Genomic DNA, 13,499 nt, shown 5'->3' with positions numbered 1-13,499 from the left:
CCTTCAGCATTTACCAAACAAATGCATGTAGTTTTAGGATAAATGACTTTCAGTGTACTTACTTATAGGATTTCATGTGGGTTTACCACCACCATTAAACTGCTGCACGTGCATCAGAAAATTTATGAAATTTTGGCAATACTGAGAGGAATGATTGCCTCTGTTTTTCAGATACAGGTGGGATCACAGCCTCCCTGAAGGCAAAGGGAAAATTCCAGTACATATCAATGAGAAAATACTTTAGATAGGGAATTCAAGCTCAGAAACAGTAAATATGGCCAAGATGAATTGACACATTGTAATTACTTCTCAATACAGTCGTATGCAACTATGACTCTTCTTTTTCCTTTAAAGAGTTTAGTTTTATTATCTTCTCTGGTTGTCTTCAGCAAGTCTCACCCTCAGTTTCACTCTATGTAGCTCAGATCTTTTTACACTTTCCTGTTTTCCTTCTCCAGGCTTTGGCATTTTTTAATTGTGTATTAATTTAACTGCTTCTTGCCTTGCACATACTTCCATAAAAATCTTTAGTTATATAAACCTCTGTTTTGTGGCAGGACTGTTTACTCTTTGCACGTAACAACCAAGCAGCCTGGTCTCTGACTAGGATATTGACACTGGACCATGACAAAAGGGTTCTAAAAGATTTGAGTCAGTCAAAAAAGTTCCTTCAGAGCAAGTTCTGAGCTGATAAGCAAAAATACTGAGCTGCCTTTTGAAGGGCCCATTGCAAGTACTACATGAAAGAGTGATTTAATTACTGCCCCAAAACCACAGAGCATTTAATGAGTGTGATAACTTTAACAGCTCTTGAGGGATGTATAAATTACTCCAAAACCCCTCTGCTCCTCAGATCAGTATAGAATCTGGAGAGCATAGCAGCAGCGTAGGGACATAATGTGTTCCAACAGCATCCTGGACAGCACAAGGAAAAGCATCACCAGCAGGTTGAGGGAGGTGATACTTCCCTCTACTCAGCACTGGTGAGTTACATCATACAAACACAGAATGGAAGTGACCCTAAAGATCATCTAGTTCCAAACCCTCTGCCATGGGCAGGGACACCTTCCACTAGACCAGGTTGCTCAAAGTCCCGTCCATCCACAACTTCTCTGAGCACCCTGTTCCAGTCCCTCACCACTCTCTAATACTCTTATTTAAAAAAGGGAGTGGGGGGGAAATGTGTGACAACTGCAGCTGAAGAAATGAGTGAGAATGTCTGAGAAAAATAATCCTGCAGACACCCAGGTCAGTGCAGATGAAGGTGGAGGAGGTGCTCCAGGCACCGGAGCAGAGATTCCCCTGCAGCCTGTGGTGCAGATCATGGTGAGACAGCTGTGCCCCTGCAGCCCATGGAGGGCCCATGGAGGGCCATGGTGGAGCAGATCTCCACCTGCAGCGCATGGAAGAACCCAGGCTGGAGCAGGGGGATGTCCGGAGGAGGCTGTGACCTTGTGGGAAGCCCGCACTGGAACAGGCTCCTGGCAGGACCTGTGGCCCTGTGGAGAGAAGAGCCAGTGTTGAACTTCTACAAATAACTTAGTTTCCTCAAAAAGAAACAGACTAATACACAATATTCAACATACCTGTGGAAAGAAAGACTGAAGAATAATGTGAGGACATCTCAACAGATTACATTAGTACAAAGACTGAAATTAAGACGACTGGATTACAACTTGACTTCTTTAAAGCTGAAAGGAATTTGGATGCATCATTCCAATAGATATCTACCTCTACTTCTACAAAACCCTAGGAGTCTGCTCCTCATAATGCAGAAAAAGCCTGACAGCACTCACAGTAATCATAGGGAATTCCCAGATTTGCCATTACTGATGGGAAGTGCTCACATTCTCCTGCAGAGTTCAGCAGAGAAGTCAGTCAATGGGTGTTTAACTCTGGCTGGCATCCTCTGCACTCACTCCTGCAGTTTCACTGCTCCTGCCTCCTGCCAGCACCAACTCCAGAGCTTTTTTCTGCAGGGCTGGCAGCTGCCTCCATGTCTCTGCTCCAGCCAGTGCTGCACAGAGACATCTCTGAAGTGCTGGCAACAGAACTCAAAGAGATTCCAGTGGGCAGGGGAGATCTCCTGCCAGGCTAAAGGAGCAAAGGACTGAGGGAAAAGGAATCACTGGGCTATGTAATCCTGTCTTTTCATGTCTGTATAAAGGACAGTGGGAAGCATGTGCTACCAAAGGAAAGAATTTTCTCTCATAAAGTGGCACAATTCTTTCTGTAAGCCTTTCCATGCTCTCAGAAAGAAGTAACTTTTTCTTCTCAGAGTATCAAAAGGAGTCTGCCAGGGGTGACAAAAGAAAGGTAGAAGTTAACCTCCTGACATGGCAATAAGATAAGCTAGTATGAAGGAAGATTATACTGCAAAGACCTTCTAGGACTGAGAAGAAAATTGTCTCGGTTCAGTAAAAAAGAGGAGATGCAACACCAGAGGATTAAGAAGTGAGAGAACATGGTAAAAATTACAGATCAGGGAGACCCCTTCGCAGCCACACTTTGAATAAACAAAGCTTCAGGGGTCACAGCAAGAGGCAAGAATAATTGTCAGGACATGACTTAGATCATAACAGTCAGAAGAGAACTGTCAGGCCTAGGAGCTGCTGTGCTACATGCAGTAAGACCTGAACACCATCACGTGGGTAAAAAAGAAAGTAAAGACAAACAAAAACATGAGTTATGGATGGTATTCAAAGTCGTATTTGTTGATAACAGCAGCCAGGAGCAATGTCTAGTGTCAAGAGGAAAAAACATGGAAGGAAGCCTAGCACACTCTTGGCAGCAGAAAAGATTCAAGAAACAGAAGTGAAGAATCAGGAAACGGGGGGAAGCGGGGCTAAGTGTTTATTGGATTTGGGAAGAGGAATGAGAGTTTCAAAAGCAGTCTTTCAGTCAAAGAGACAACAATGAAACACAGGCCTTCATGTCCGCGATGATAACCACAGACAGCAACATGAGCAGCTTTAGCTGATGGAGGAAGGAATGTACCATACTGAAGGAGATGTAGGATGTAATTAGAGCAGTTCTGGATAGCAGGTTTGGAGATGTTAGAGATGAGAGGAATGAAACAGATGACATGATAGTTACAGGAGGGGAATCCAACTGGTGTTTTCATGACAGGGAAGGTCTGTGACTACCTTCATTTGAGAAGAAACTTATGGACTTTGAGAAACAGAAAAAGAAGACAGGATGAGGTAGACACATGATGGGGAGAGAGGGGATAATAATGAGAGAGGAAGGAAGAGAAAGGATGAAGTCAACATTTGTGTGACAGCAGAATGAGAAGTCAATGTGGAAAAAAAGGTTGATGACAGAAGAAATTTGTGCTGTATTTTAACTGGCTTTTCTGCAGAAGCAAATGAGGTGGTTGCAAACGAGATTGAGACTATTTTCTCAAAGAAAGAGAAGCAGACAGTGAAATCCAAATAAAGCAAGTCATGTTTTTTGTATCAGAAAGACTAGATGTAGATCTGTGAGTGAAGACATGAGGACATAGACAGCTAAAATGTCAGATTAGGTATCAGCAGGGAAAAGTAGCTCAAGGGTGAACATGATGATGTAGAAGTGATAATCTCTGCCCTATAGTCAATGTCTTATCGGTAATCAGAGTTAGCATTTCTCATTACAGCAGTACAACTGAAGTCTAAAGACTGATCAGAAAGCTTCTCAAATCAGTGTGGTCATGCACTAAACAAATGGCTCTCGAAACCAAATGAACCAAGCAGGAGGGGAATCAAAATACTGAATGCCTCCTTCAGGGTGTAGCCTTGCTCTTCTTATTATCTCCTAACATTTTCCTCTCCAGAAAGTGCACTTTATTTTCAGTTTCCATTCTCACGAACACCTCCTTAGCCTTGTGCTCAAAATTTACAAAGCTTCAGCTCCTCAGCTCTGGGAATTCTCTGTCTTTCCTCTGAATATTAGTTACATAATAGCTTGAGCTAAGCAATCAAAGCAGTGATAGGTCAAAAGGAAGATTTGCCTGAGGTGATGCAGGAAGTTGATGGCAGAGCTTGAAGCTAAATACACATTTCTCTGCTATTCAGATAGCACAAAACCCAACAGAGCCTCCTTCACTGTTTAGATTTTGTTGGCTTTTTTTCAAAGCAGCACTGTTTCTGAAGCCAATGCTACAAAATGCAATGGCATTGAAACAGCTAATAAACGAAAGATATCCCCAGATGGCACTGCTTTCTAGCCATCAATGGCATTTCCATTATATTACTAATAAATTATATATCTCACAATCAATATTTTCCACATCCCTACCGTAGTTCTCCATTTCATTTCAACTGCCTATAAATCTGTATGGTTGTTGAGAAGAGATAGTATGTGAAGACCAATCTTCCCTTGGACTTTACGTTCATCACCTTCAAAACACTCAAATCGAAAGAAGCCAGAGCTCATTGGTACCAACATTTCTAGTTGTAAAAGATGAACTTGAGAGGCACTGTTCGATCCCCTCACATCAGTTTTGTGGGACAACTATTGAATATATTATTTGGTAAGTGGTGGTGACAGCAAATACAGCACCAAAATTTGAAGGGATGATTTAAGCATTTTTGGCATTGGAGAACAGTGTAACATTTACCTGTCAGCAGTGCAGGATGCAGTAAATAGGCCAAGCAAGGAACAAAGAGAGTCAGGACTCCCAAGGACCACTGTCCAAGATGACACCAGTTACTAAGATTACACCTATCTCCAGCACTTCAAATTGCCACCCTTCAGGGCCTGTTTGGGTTACAATTTATCTGTGATTCCTTAAGGAAAGGGATTGTATTGGAAAGGTATTGCAGCATTACTCTCCTCCATGCCATGACAACTGTCTTAGGAATTTCAGGATTTTTCTCCAGTGAGTTTATCTGGCATCAGCTTCTTGAGAAAATGCCTTCAGAACTGAACACGAAGCATGAAGTACTTCCGATCTGAAAAATTAAATAGGTGTCTCATGAACAAAAAGGATGCTTATGAGTTATACTGATATTCATTACTACTTGTATTACACAGAGTCTAGGTGCTACTGCTCGTAATGAAGATGCTTTTACGCTACCTGGTATTAAAAGGGAGCAAAAAGGCTGTTCTATCCCTGGACATTTATTGTCTAATAAAATTGACAGCTGATAGATCCAGACAGACGGGGAAAAGAAGGGCATTAATGAAAGAATAATGATCAGCACAATGGTAACATCCCACCTCAGATTTCTGAAGTTCCTATAAGCATGAAGAATGGTTGCTGAAGGGCAATTACAGTGAAATTACGTAACGCAGAGGCAAGGCTGTATGCATGTAGAGCAATCTGGGTTTCCACTGCTTTTTAAGGTCATTGGAAACTGCTTCTTTAAGAGAAATGTTTACAGAAGTTGGTTTTCTTGCACAAGTCTTGGTTAACATTGTGAGAGCTTGGGTTCTCACTCAGCATTAATGCTTGATGTAATGGATTACACATTCTAGGCTGATTTTGACATCAGATTAACATGGTTTGCTCTGGTTATTTCTGCGAGCATTCCAAACACACACATACTTTGAATTCATAACAGCTTACAGGTCTTATATTCAAACTTAGGCACACGTTTGCCACTTGGATAAAAACTGAGCTCTGACTAGGAGCCTCCTCTTAGGGACTGCAGCATTTACAAGGACATTTTAACCCCGCTCCACGTAACAGAACAGTGTAACACAATTATTTCTACAAGCAGCTTTGCCCAAAGTAGAAGATGAAAATCGAGACAAGCTTGTCTTAGGCTTTGGGGTGATCTCAGGTAGTACCTGATAACGCGCCTGTGTGTCTTAGACTTTTATTTTACAAGGCACCAGACTGCATTCCATCCACCCCGTAACTGCTTTTCTCAGAGCAGGCGCTGGTTATAATGGCTCAGGTGAGTACTCCTTATCAGAGCCGCGGGACAGCCTAGATGTGAAACGAAGCAGGTACTGCCCGTACTCCAACTAAAGGTAACTTGTGCTATTTGCGAGTGAAACCTCTGACGGACAACCAGCCCAAGCCGCCATGGTTTGCCTTCAGCTAAGCCGCAGGGCGTGGGCACGGGCCCGCTGCCTGCCGACACGCTCCTCAGGCTGGGGTTCATCACGACGCCGCCGGGACTCGCGGCCGGCCGATGGTGCCGGGGCTCCCCGGCTGCGCCCGGGGCTCTACCGGCCCCTAGGCGGCACCGCCCCCGGGGCCACGGCTGCGCCCCCGAACCGCACACGAGCACACGAGCACACGAGCACACGAGCACACGAGCACACGAGCACACGAGCACACGAGCACACGAGCACACGAGCACACGAGCACACGGCAGAGCCGCCGCCAGCCGCGGCGGCAGGGCCGAGGCGCCTCGGCGGCGGTGCGTGCCGGGAGCAGGAGGCGGCCCGGCCGGGTCACGCCCGCCCCCGGCCGCGCCCCCGCCCCTTCCTGTCATGGCAGCGGGCGGGCCGGCGGAGCGCGGTGAGGCGGCGCGGCCCGGCGACCCCCGCACCTGAGGGCCCGTCCGGGCGGCGCGGAGCGGGAAGGTTCCCCCAGCGCGGAGCCGGCGGCAGGAGGTGACTGAGGGCGCCGTGCGGGCCCCGGGGAGCGGCCGCCTCGCAGCCAGCCCAGCGCCGCTGGGACGGGACGGGACGGGACGGGACGGGGCGGGTCCGTGCCTCCCTGCTGCGCGGCCCCTGCAGTGTGAGCCGGCCGGATGCGGGCGGGAGCCCTGCTGCTAGCCCCGATGGGGCTGGTGGAGAAGCCGCTTGTCCCGGCGTGGCCCAGGCAGCCTCGGCCCCCGCGGAGCATCTCGGCGGGGCGTTCTCCCCGCCAGTGAGCCGCTTCTGCGGGGAAAGCGGCCGCGGAGCGGGTGGGCCCCGGCGGCATGCCGAGGCTGGGGGAAACGGGCAGGGTAATACTTGTCCCGCAGTGAGGCGAGCTCGGGGACGCGTACCCGCGGAGGGGCTGCCAGTGAACTGCAGATCCCCGCCGGAGTGCACTGGTCTCCGGGTGCTCACGGGCATATCCCGCTCTAATAAGGCGTGGGGAAGTGGTGTGCAGCAGCCACCCATCCCTGAACAGCGGGTAGAGAAGGCCCACGTAGCACGACGTGAAGTCAGCAGGCACAGCGGGCTGCAGGCAGGAGAGCGTGGTGTGATTTTGACTCGTGGTAGGGCTCCAAAAGATTAGTTTCCACCGAGCTGCACAACAAGATAGCAATCCCACCGTGGCTTTCTTATGATAGTAAGTAATTTACTTTTGTAATTGTGCAGATAAAACCGTAATTTCCTGAGTCCCACAAAGGTATTTGTTATACATCAGTCACATCAGTTGGCTTTCAGCACGACAATTCCAGGGAGGAAGGAAAGGGAAATCCTATCACGTTCCTTTTGCTTTCCTTTGTAGATAACGCTGAAGTACCTGCTTCCAAGCTTTCCGCCGCTTTTCTCCTTTAACTTCCCCTTGGGGTCAGCTGGCCGTCAGTATGCCTTCTACCAAGAACACCTCAAAACTTTTCCTGGCCCTCATTTCACTGCTGCTGATGCTGCCAGTAGCTGAAGCCCTGGATGCAGGAGATACCATTGCCGTCCTACTAGGCCTTGCCATCAGTGTCATTGGATTCTGTGCCTGCCTTGGCTTGTATGCAAGGAAAAGGAATGGGCAGCAGTGATTTCAAGAAGATGCTCAGATGAAGTGAATTTCCAAACATGGCTTGGGGTTGAGATCTGGGGTGTGAGACTGAGCTTTGGTACTGGCTGACTTTCAGAAACCATGTAGTAGATATTTTTGCAAACCCCTCTTACTGTGAAAGGCAGCAGTATCAAGACTGTACACAGTAAAAGGGATTTGTAGGATCTGTCCTTGTGACAGTAAGATGGTTTTATATTGCTTGTGTTTAATTGTGATTAAATACTTTCTTAGAGAAGGATAAGAACTTTCTGAATGGGGAAGGAAAACTACAGTGGTTCACAGTAAATGTTTATAAATGGAACATGTGTGGGAGACCATCAACAAGTTCCTCAATTTTGGTTTCAAGGGTTAATCAGGAGGATGCAGCTGTTAATCTTCTAGTCAGAACGAGAGAGCTTTGGAAGTACTCCTGACTAGATAGCTAGTGAGTAGACTGCTTTGACTTGTGTGCACATGCTCACATTCTTCATAATGACAGTTAACACCTAACAGGTCACTTCTGTTACAGGGATGAGACTTCAGAGAACATTTAAACCTTTTTTTTTTTTTGCTTATTTTAGAACATGCCTCTCCTGTAGCCTGTGTTCTGGTTACCAAGTAGATACACTTAAGAATGGAACCAGTATTTTTCTTTAATGTGTATTTCACAGAAAAGTACATGTAAGGCTACATAAATTGGATTAGGGATATGGGTTTTTTCTCTACATTTTTGTACTCAGCTTTCTATTAGGCACACCAGGTTTAAGGCTTATTTCATTTGGTGTTTGTAATTTTTTCCCCAAAACAGGAGTTAATGAGGAATTATGTGTAATACTTCTGCATTAGGGGGCCATTAGAATTATAACGAGACAGTTGTGCACATACTTCTTTTGGAAATGTTGTGTTAAAATCCTGGTTTTAGTCAACAGGGCCGTTGTTCTTAAGTGTCTTCCTCATGACAAACTTATGCTGCTAGCTAAGTGTTTAGGCTTCTTACCTGACTGCATATATGCTCCAAAAAAGATCAGCACCAAAACCAAAGTAAAAAATCCTGATGCAAAATGGGTGATGTTAGTTGTCTTACTTTGTTCATGCACAGTCAGATTGTGTGGTGTATGGTTAAAAGACTGCTCAGTAGCATATCCAGGACCCTTTCTTAAAGTACCAAAGGTGAGATGGCACAGCCAAGAATGTCTACCACAAGTCCCTCTGGCTTGTTAGGATGGTCTGTCTTCCGCTTGAGCGCAGTCTGTAGCAGCAGCAGGGTAAGGAGCACAGGAAGGTGAGCTTTCCACAGTTTGCAGAATTTCCTTCTGATTTTGTGGTGTGAACGCTGCCACTTTTGCTAGAAATCTTGGCTTTTATCTTTCAGAGCTGGGGAAGAAGGTTAAACTTGATGCAGTGCCACATATTTTGGTATTGTTCCTCCCTCTGTGTCTCTGTTCAATAGAGCACAAAGCACAATGGCTGGAGGAGTTGTCAGGCAGGGCTGTAGTGGGTGGCCAGATCATGTTGTAATCCAAATCGTAAGATTTCTGTATGCCATTTGTGACTGGTTTGACTTTGCTCTCCAGCCTCTGAGGAGTCAGAAGCCCTGGTGATTTCAGTCTTGCAGTTTATACCCCTCTCATGGTTCATGGAGGGAGGAAGGTAAAACAAAAGCTTCTGAAATTGTGTGGAGTTAAAACTACAGGACTCCACTCAGCAAGCCACAAGAATGTAGGTTTCTGCTCTGAAGTTACAGGGATAATAATGGTCACAAAGTTACTCTGATGAGATTTAAGTCTTGCCAGATAGCTCTTGAACCCTTTTTGTGACTTCCAAAAGGCAGAAAGGGACATAGTGCACAAGTATTATGTACAGGTGAAATTTACAGCCCTAAGAAGAGCTTCAGCCAGTAGTGTCACCTTTGAAAGCTGCCTAGTAGCAGTAGATGATCCTGAATCTGATTTTTCAACTGGGTGGATGCAAGCACACATAAAGTGTGATCTTCCATGTTCCAGCTTGGCTAAACTATTACCTTGGGGAAAACAAACAACAACCCACAAAGCCACCACACCATTAACTTTATATTTTCCAAAGTTAGAGAATTTTGCCAATTTTTCAGAAGAGTATTAAATACTGCTCTCTCAAGAGAATAGATTTTATCACAAGCAGCTTTTCGCAGACTTTTTTATCTTTACATTGGAAAAGATCCCTGGCAGTAGCTTCACAGAGCTGTGCAATAGTTTCATTGCAGGAGAGCTAAACTTTAGCAGAGTAATTAGCATCAGGCGACAGGGATATGTGGAACTGTGTTCTTTGCCCGAAGCTCTATGTTCTATTGAAAGGTGTTTGCACAGTGTAATGGTGTTGTTTCCTGGGTTCTGACAGAAGCTTTATTGTTAAAGACTTGCATTTGTTAATGGCTTGAATGTAAAATTGGATACCCCTGGTTTTCTTTTGTCTTAATAAACTTTCATGTATGATTTGTCATCAGCTTGATAAAGTAATTCTTATGAAAAGGAAAATCGGGATGACACGAAATTAAACTGCTTAAATTACTTACATTAAATGCTTTTTTCTTATATACTTTTGCCTATGTTAGGTGACTTTACAAACTAATGTGGCCTTTTGGTCCTGTTACTTGTTTATCTCATTTCAATACAAGTTAGTTCAGAGCACTTCAAGGGGGCTGGTCCCCTTACTTTGAAACTGGCAGCTTGTGTTGTGAAGAAGCCTGTTTCTCTGGTACAAGGTAAACTTGGTGTATTTATTTTTCCTTTTGAATGTGATTTTTACACATTATTATTATGTAGTTGCCTTTATACCAGAAGAGCCATTTATGGCAATTTTCTAGTTGGAAATCCAAGGATATAAAGGACCATTTTCTTTTTTCTAAAGAAAAATTATGTTCTAGTGCTTTACAATTATTTGAATTATACATTTATATATTTTTTAGGCTTCAGAAGAGCTTGTTTTATCCCAGCATTTTATGATAACAGAGTTCTAGCTCATGTGGGACTTGAGCTAGTACACAAAGCAGTTCACCACACACTAAACTAATACCATTAGTGGCTGTCTTTAGAGCAGAAAGCCAAGACAGCCTGACAATGCCTTCCTCTTAACAAATACAACCTACCCTCTAATTAGTGCAAGAAAGCTGTCAGTCATGAACGAGTAGCTTTTGACTGCTATGATTTCCATCTGCTTTAATAGTGTAGCTCAAAACCAGCCATCCTACAAACATTTAACAGTCGGTGTACAGTCCCTTTGTAAATGGACAAACCGTTTTGCTCTTCATGGTGTACCTTCAGGCACTACACACCAGCTAGGCATTGCCATTCTGTTGGGTACAACAGTACGTGGGGCCAGAACTCTAAACACTTCACCCAGTCCCTAATGCCCTTGCTTCCCTTTGTGTATGAAAACTGATACAGAACTGCTGTGAACCTTTTCTCCTACTCAGATAAATCCTGCTGCCAGTGGTGCTGCTTTAACACTATTGTGAGACTTGGCAGTTCTACGGCACCTTCTATCTGAGAACCCTTATATGCTTACAGGTATTAATGTTTGCAACCCTATCGTATGCTTTGATGAGTGGAACAAGTAGGAGAGTCACTGAGTTGCAGAGGTGTCACAGGAAGTAGGTTATATCTCCAGGAAGCTCACTATGATTTCTGGAGGGTGTTGTGCTTGTGGTTCTTGGCCACCATGTCCCTTCCCATGACAGCTGCCCCTGGACTAGCTTAGAGACTCCTGTGTATGGACTAGATAAAGCCTGAAGCCTTGATTCCTCTTTCCATGAAGCTGTTTACATAAGCTTTGTGAGAAGGGAGCAGGGAGCTGGGCTTACCATTTGTAATAACATAAAACATGACTAAATGGATGATTTGTAATAGGTCTGTTACCATGGTAGGTGCTTTAATTATTATATCACAGAAGTAACCTTTCCATTCAGTTTTACATCTGATGAAAGGTTTGGCAGATCTCAGCTGATACAATGACAAGAGGTTGTTAAGAGTGGTGGAAAGGAGGGCTTGGATCTGTTTGTCCTTGCAGTTCACACCTGAACAAATTGTTAGGAAATGACCTGAAGTCAACAGAAACACAGGCTGTTCACTTGATTAGAAAATTAAGACCACTAATTCAGAAACAAATGCAGAAACTTACTGGGTGAGATCGATGTGACCAATCACAGAATCACAGAATACCAAGTTGGAAGGGACCTCAAGGATCTCCAATCTTTCTTGGCAAAAAGTGATCTAGACCAGATAACACCCTATCCAGCTGAATTCTGAAAGTGTCCAGCATCAGGGAATCCACCACTTCCATGGGGAGATTATTCCAATGGTTGATTGTTCTCATGAAAATTTTTCCTCTTGTGTGCAACTGCAATATCCCTGGAAGTAACTTGTACCCATTATCCCTTGTCTTTTCCATGTGACTCCTTGTAAAAAGGGACTCTCTGCCTTCTTTGTAGCCACCCTTTAAATACTGGAGCATGGTGAAAAGGTCTCCCTGAGCCTTCTTTTCCCCATGCTGAACAGACCCAGCTCTCTTGGCCTTTCCTCACATGGCAGGCTTCGCAGCCCTTGGATCATGTTTGTGGCCCTTCTCTGAAGATGTACAGGACCCAAAACACTTAATTCCTGCTGAAATCAGAACTTGCAAGGGACAAGCTGTTAGCACATTAGATATTGACCACACTACTAAGCCTTAAATTGCTAAAGAATGTAAGCAGTTTTGAAACTATGAAGATTCTCAGTTCACATGAATACAGAGTAGCACCTAAATACTACATTTCCAATATTCATAGAATCATAGAATAGTTAGGGTTGGAAAGGACCTCAAGATCATCTAGTTCCAACCCCCCTGCCATGGGCAGGGACACCTCACACTAAACCATGTCACCCAGGGCTCTGTCCAGCCTGGCCTTGAACACCACCAGGGATGGAGCACTCACAACTTCCCTGGGCAACCCATTCCAGTGTCTCAGCACCATAACAGGAAAGAATTTCCTCCTTATATCCAGTCTAAACTTCCCCTGTTTAAGTTTTAACCCATTACCCCTTGTCCTGTCACTACAGTCGCTGACGAAGAGTCCCTCCCCAGCATCCCTATAGGTCCCCTCCAGATACTGGAAGGCTGCTATGAGGTCCCCACGCAGCCTTCTCAGAAAGCAAGCTTTCCAGCAAGCAAGCTGGAATTTACATACCAAGCTATGGTATGGTAAATACCATAAAAGCACATCTACTTTTAAATAAAATTAAAAGAACAATAAAATTCTATAAATATTTAAAACCTTTCCAGATGTTGTACTTATCTTGTCAGCTCCATTTGTCTGTAATGAAATTTGAATATACGTGGAAGGCTCTGTCACATTCAGGTGCAGGCACACTAGACAGCATAGCCTTTTGTTTCTGGATCATTCATCTCATTAGAGCAGAACAGATTTTCATGAGCAAAGAGACCTGTATAAGAAGTGAAGGCCTGAAGGTGGTGTGGTACCCAGCAAATCTAGGAGTTGCGACCACTAGAGGCAGAGAAGAATGAATTGTATCCCCAGACATGCTACTGTATAAAACTAGAGCTTGCTGCTGCCTTGGGTTAAAGCTTTGTGTTCTGCTTGAGCTTTCCTGTTGGTTTTATTGGTTGTATTCCTTCTCACTAGTCTTTGCCTCAGAAATTTCAACTGAAACCAGCACTATTATCAGCTTTCCCAGCTGCCATTCCTTCAAGGCACTAAAATGTTTGCACACATCTTCGTACTGCTACTCTTCACTTTGCAACTATAAAAAAAGCATGAAAATCACCTTCTCTTTTTGAATGGAGTCAAAATGCCGCAGCGCAACACAGTTCTATAAAACTA

The 13,499-nt window shown here is 44.6% G+C and overlaps 1 protein-coding gene across 1 annotated transcript; it reads left to right on the top strand.

The window, feature by feature from the left end:
- Positions 1 to 6,395: 6,395 nt before the first annotated feature.
- On the top strand, positions 6,396 to 10,123 carry SMIM30 (small integral membrane protein 30). The gene is made up of 2 exons (XM_065697096.1): positions 6,396 to 6,552; positions 7,385 to 10,123. Exon 2 carries the CDS (start codon positions 7,464 to 7,466, stop codon positions 7,647 to 7,649), a length of 186 nt encoding a protein of 61 aa, XP_065553168.1. The 5' UTR covers positions 6,396 to 6,552; positions 7,385 to 7,463; the 3' UTR covers positions 7,650 to 10,123.
- Positions 10,124 to 13,499: the final 3,376 nt, after the last annotated feature.

The sequence above is a fragment of the Lathamus discolor genome, chromosome 1, assembly GCF_037157495.1.
Source record: "Lathamus discolor isolate bLatDis1 chromosome 1, bLatDis1.hap1, whole genome shotgun sequence".
NCBI lineage: Eukaryota > Metazoa > Chordata > Aves > Psittaciformes > Psittacidae > Lathamus > Lathamus discolor.
The sequence above is the reverse complement of the archived record's forward strand: the minus strand, read 5'-3'. Positions and strand labels throughout refer to the sequence as shown.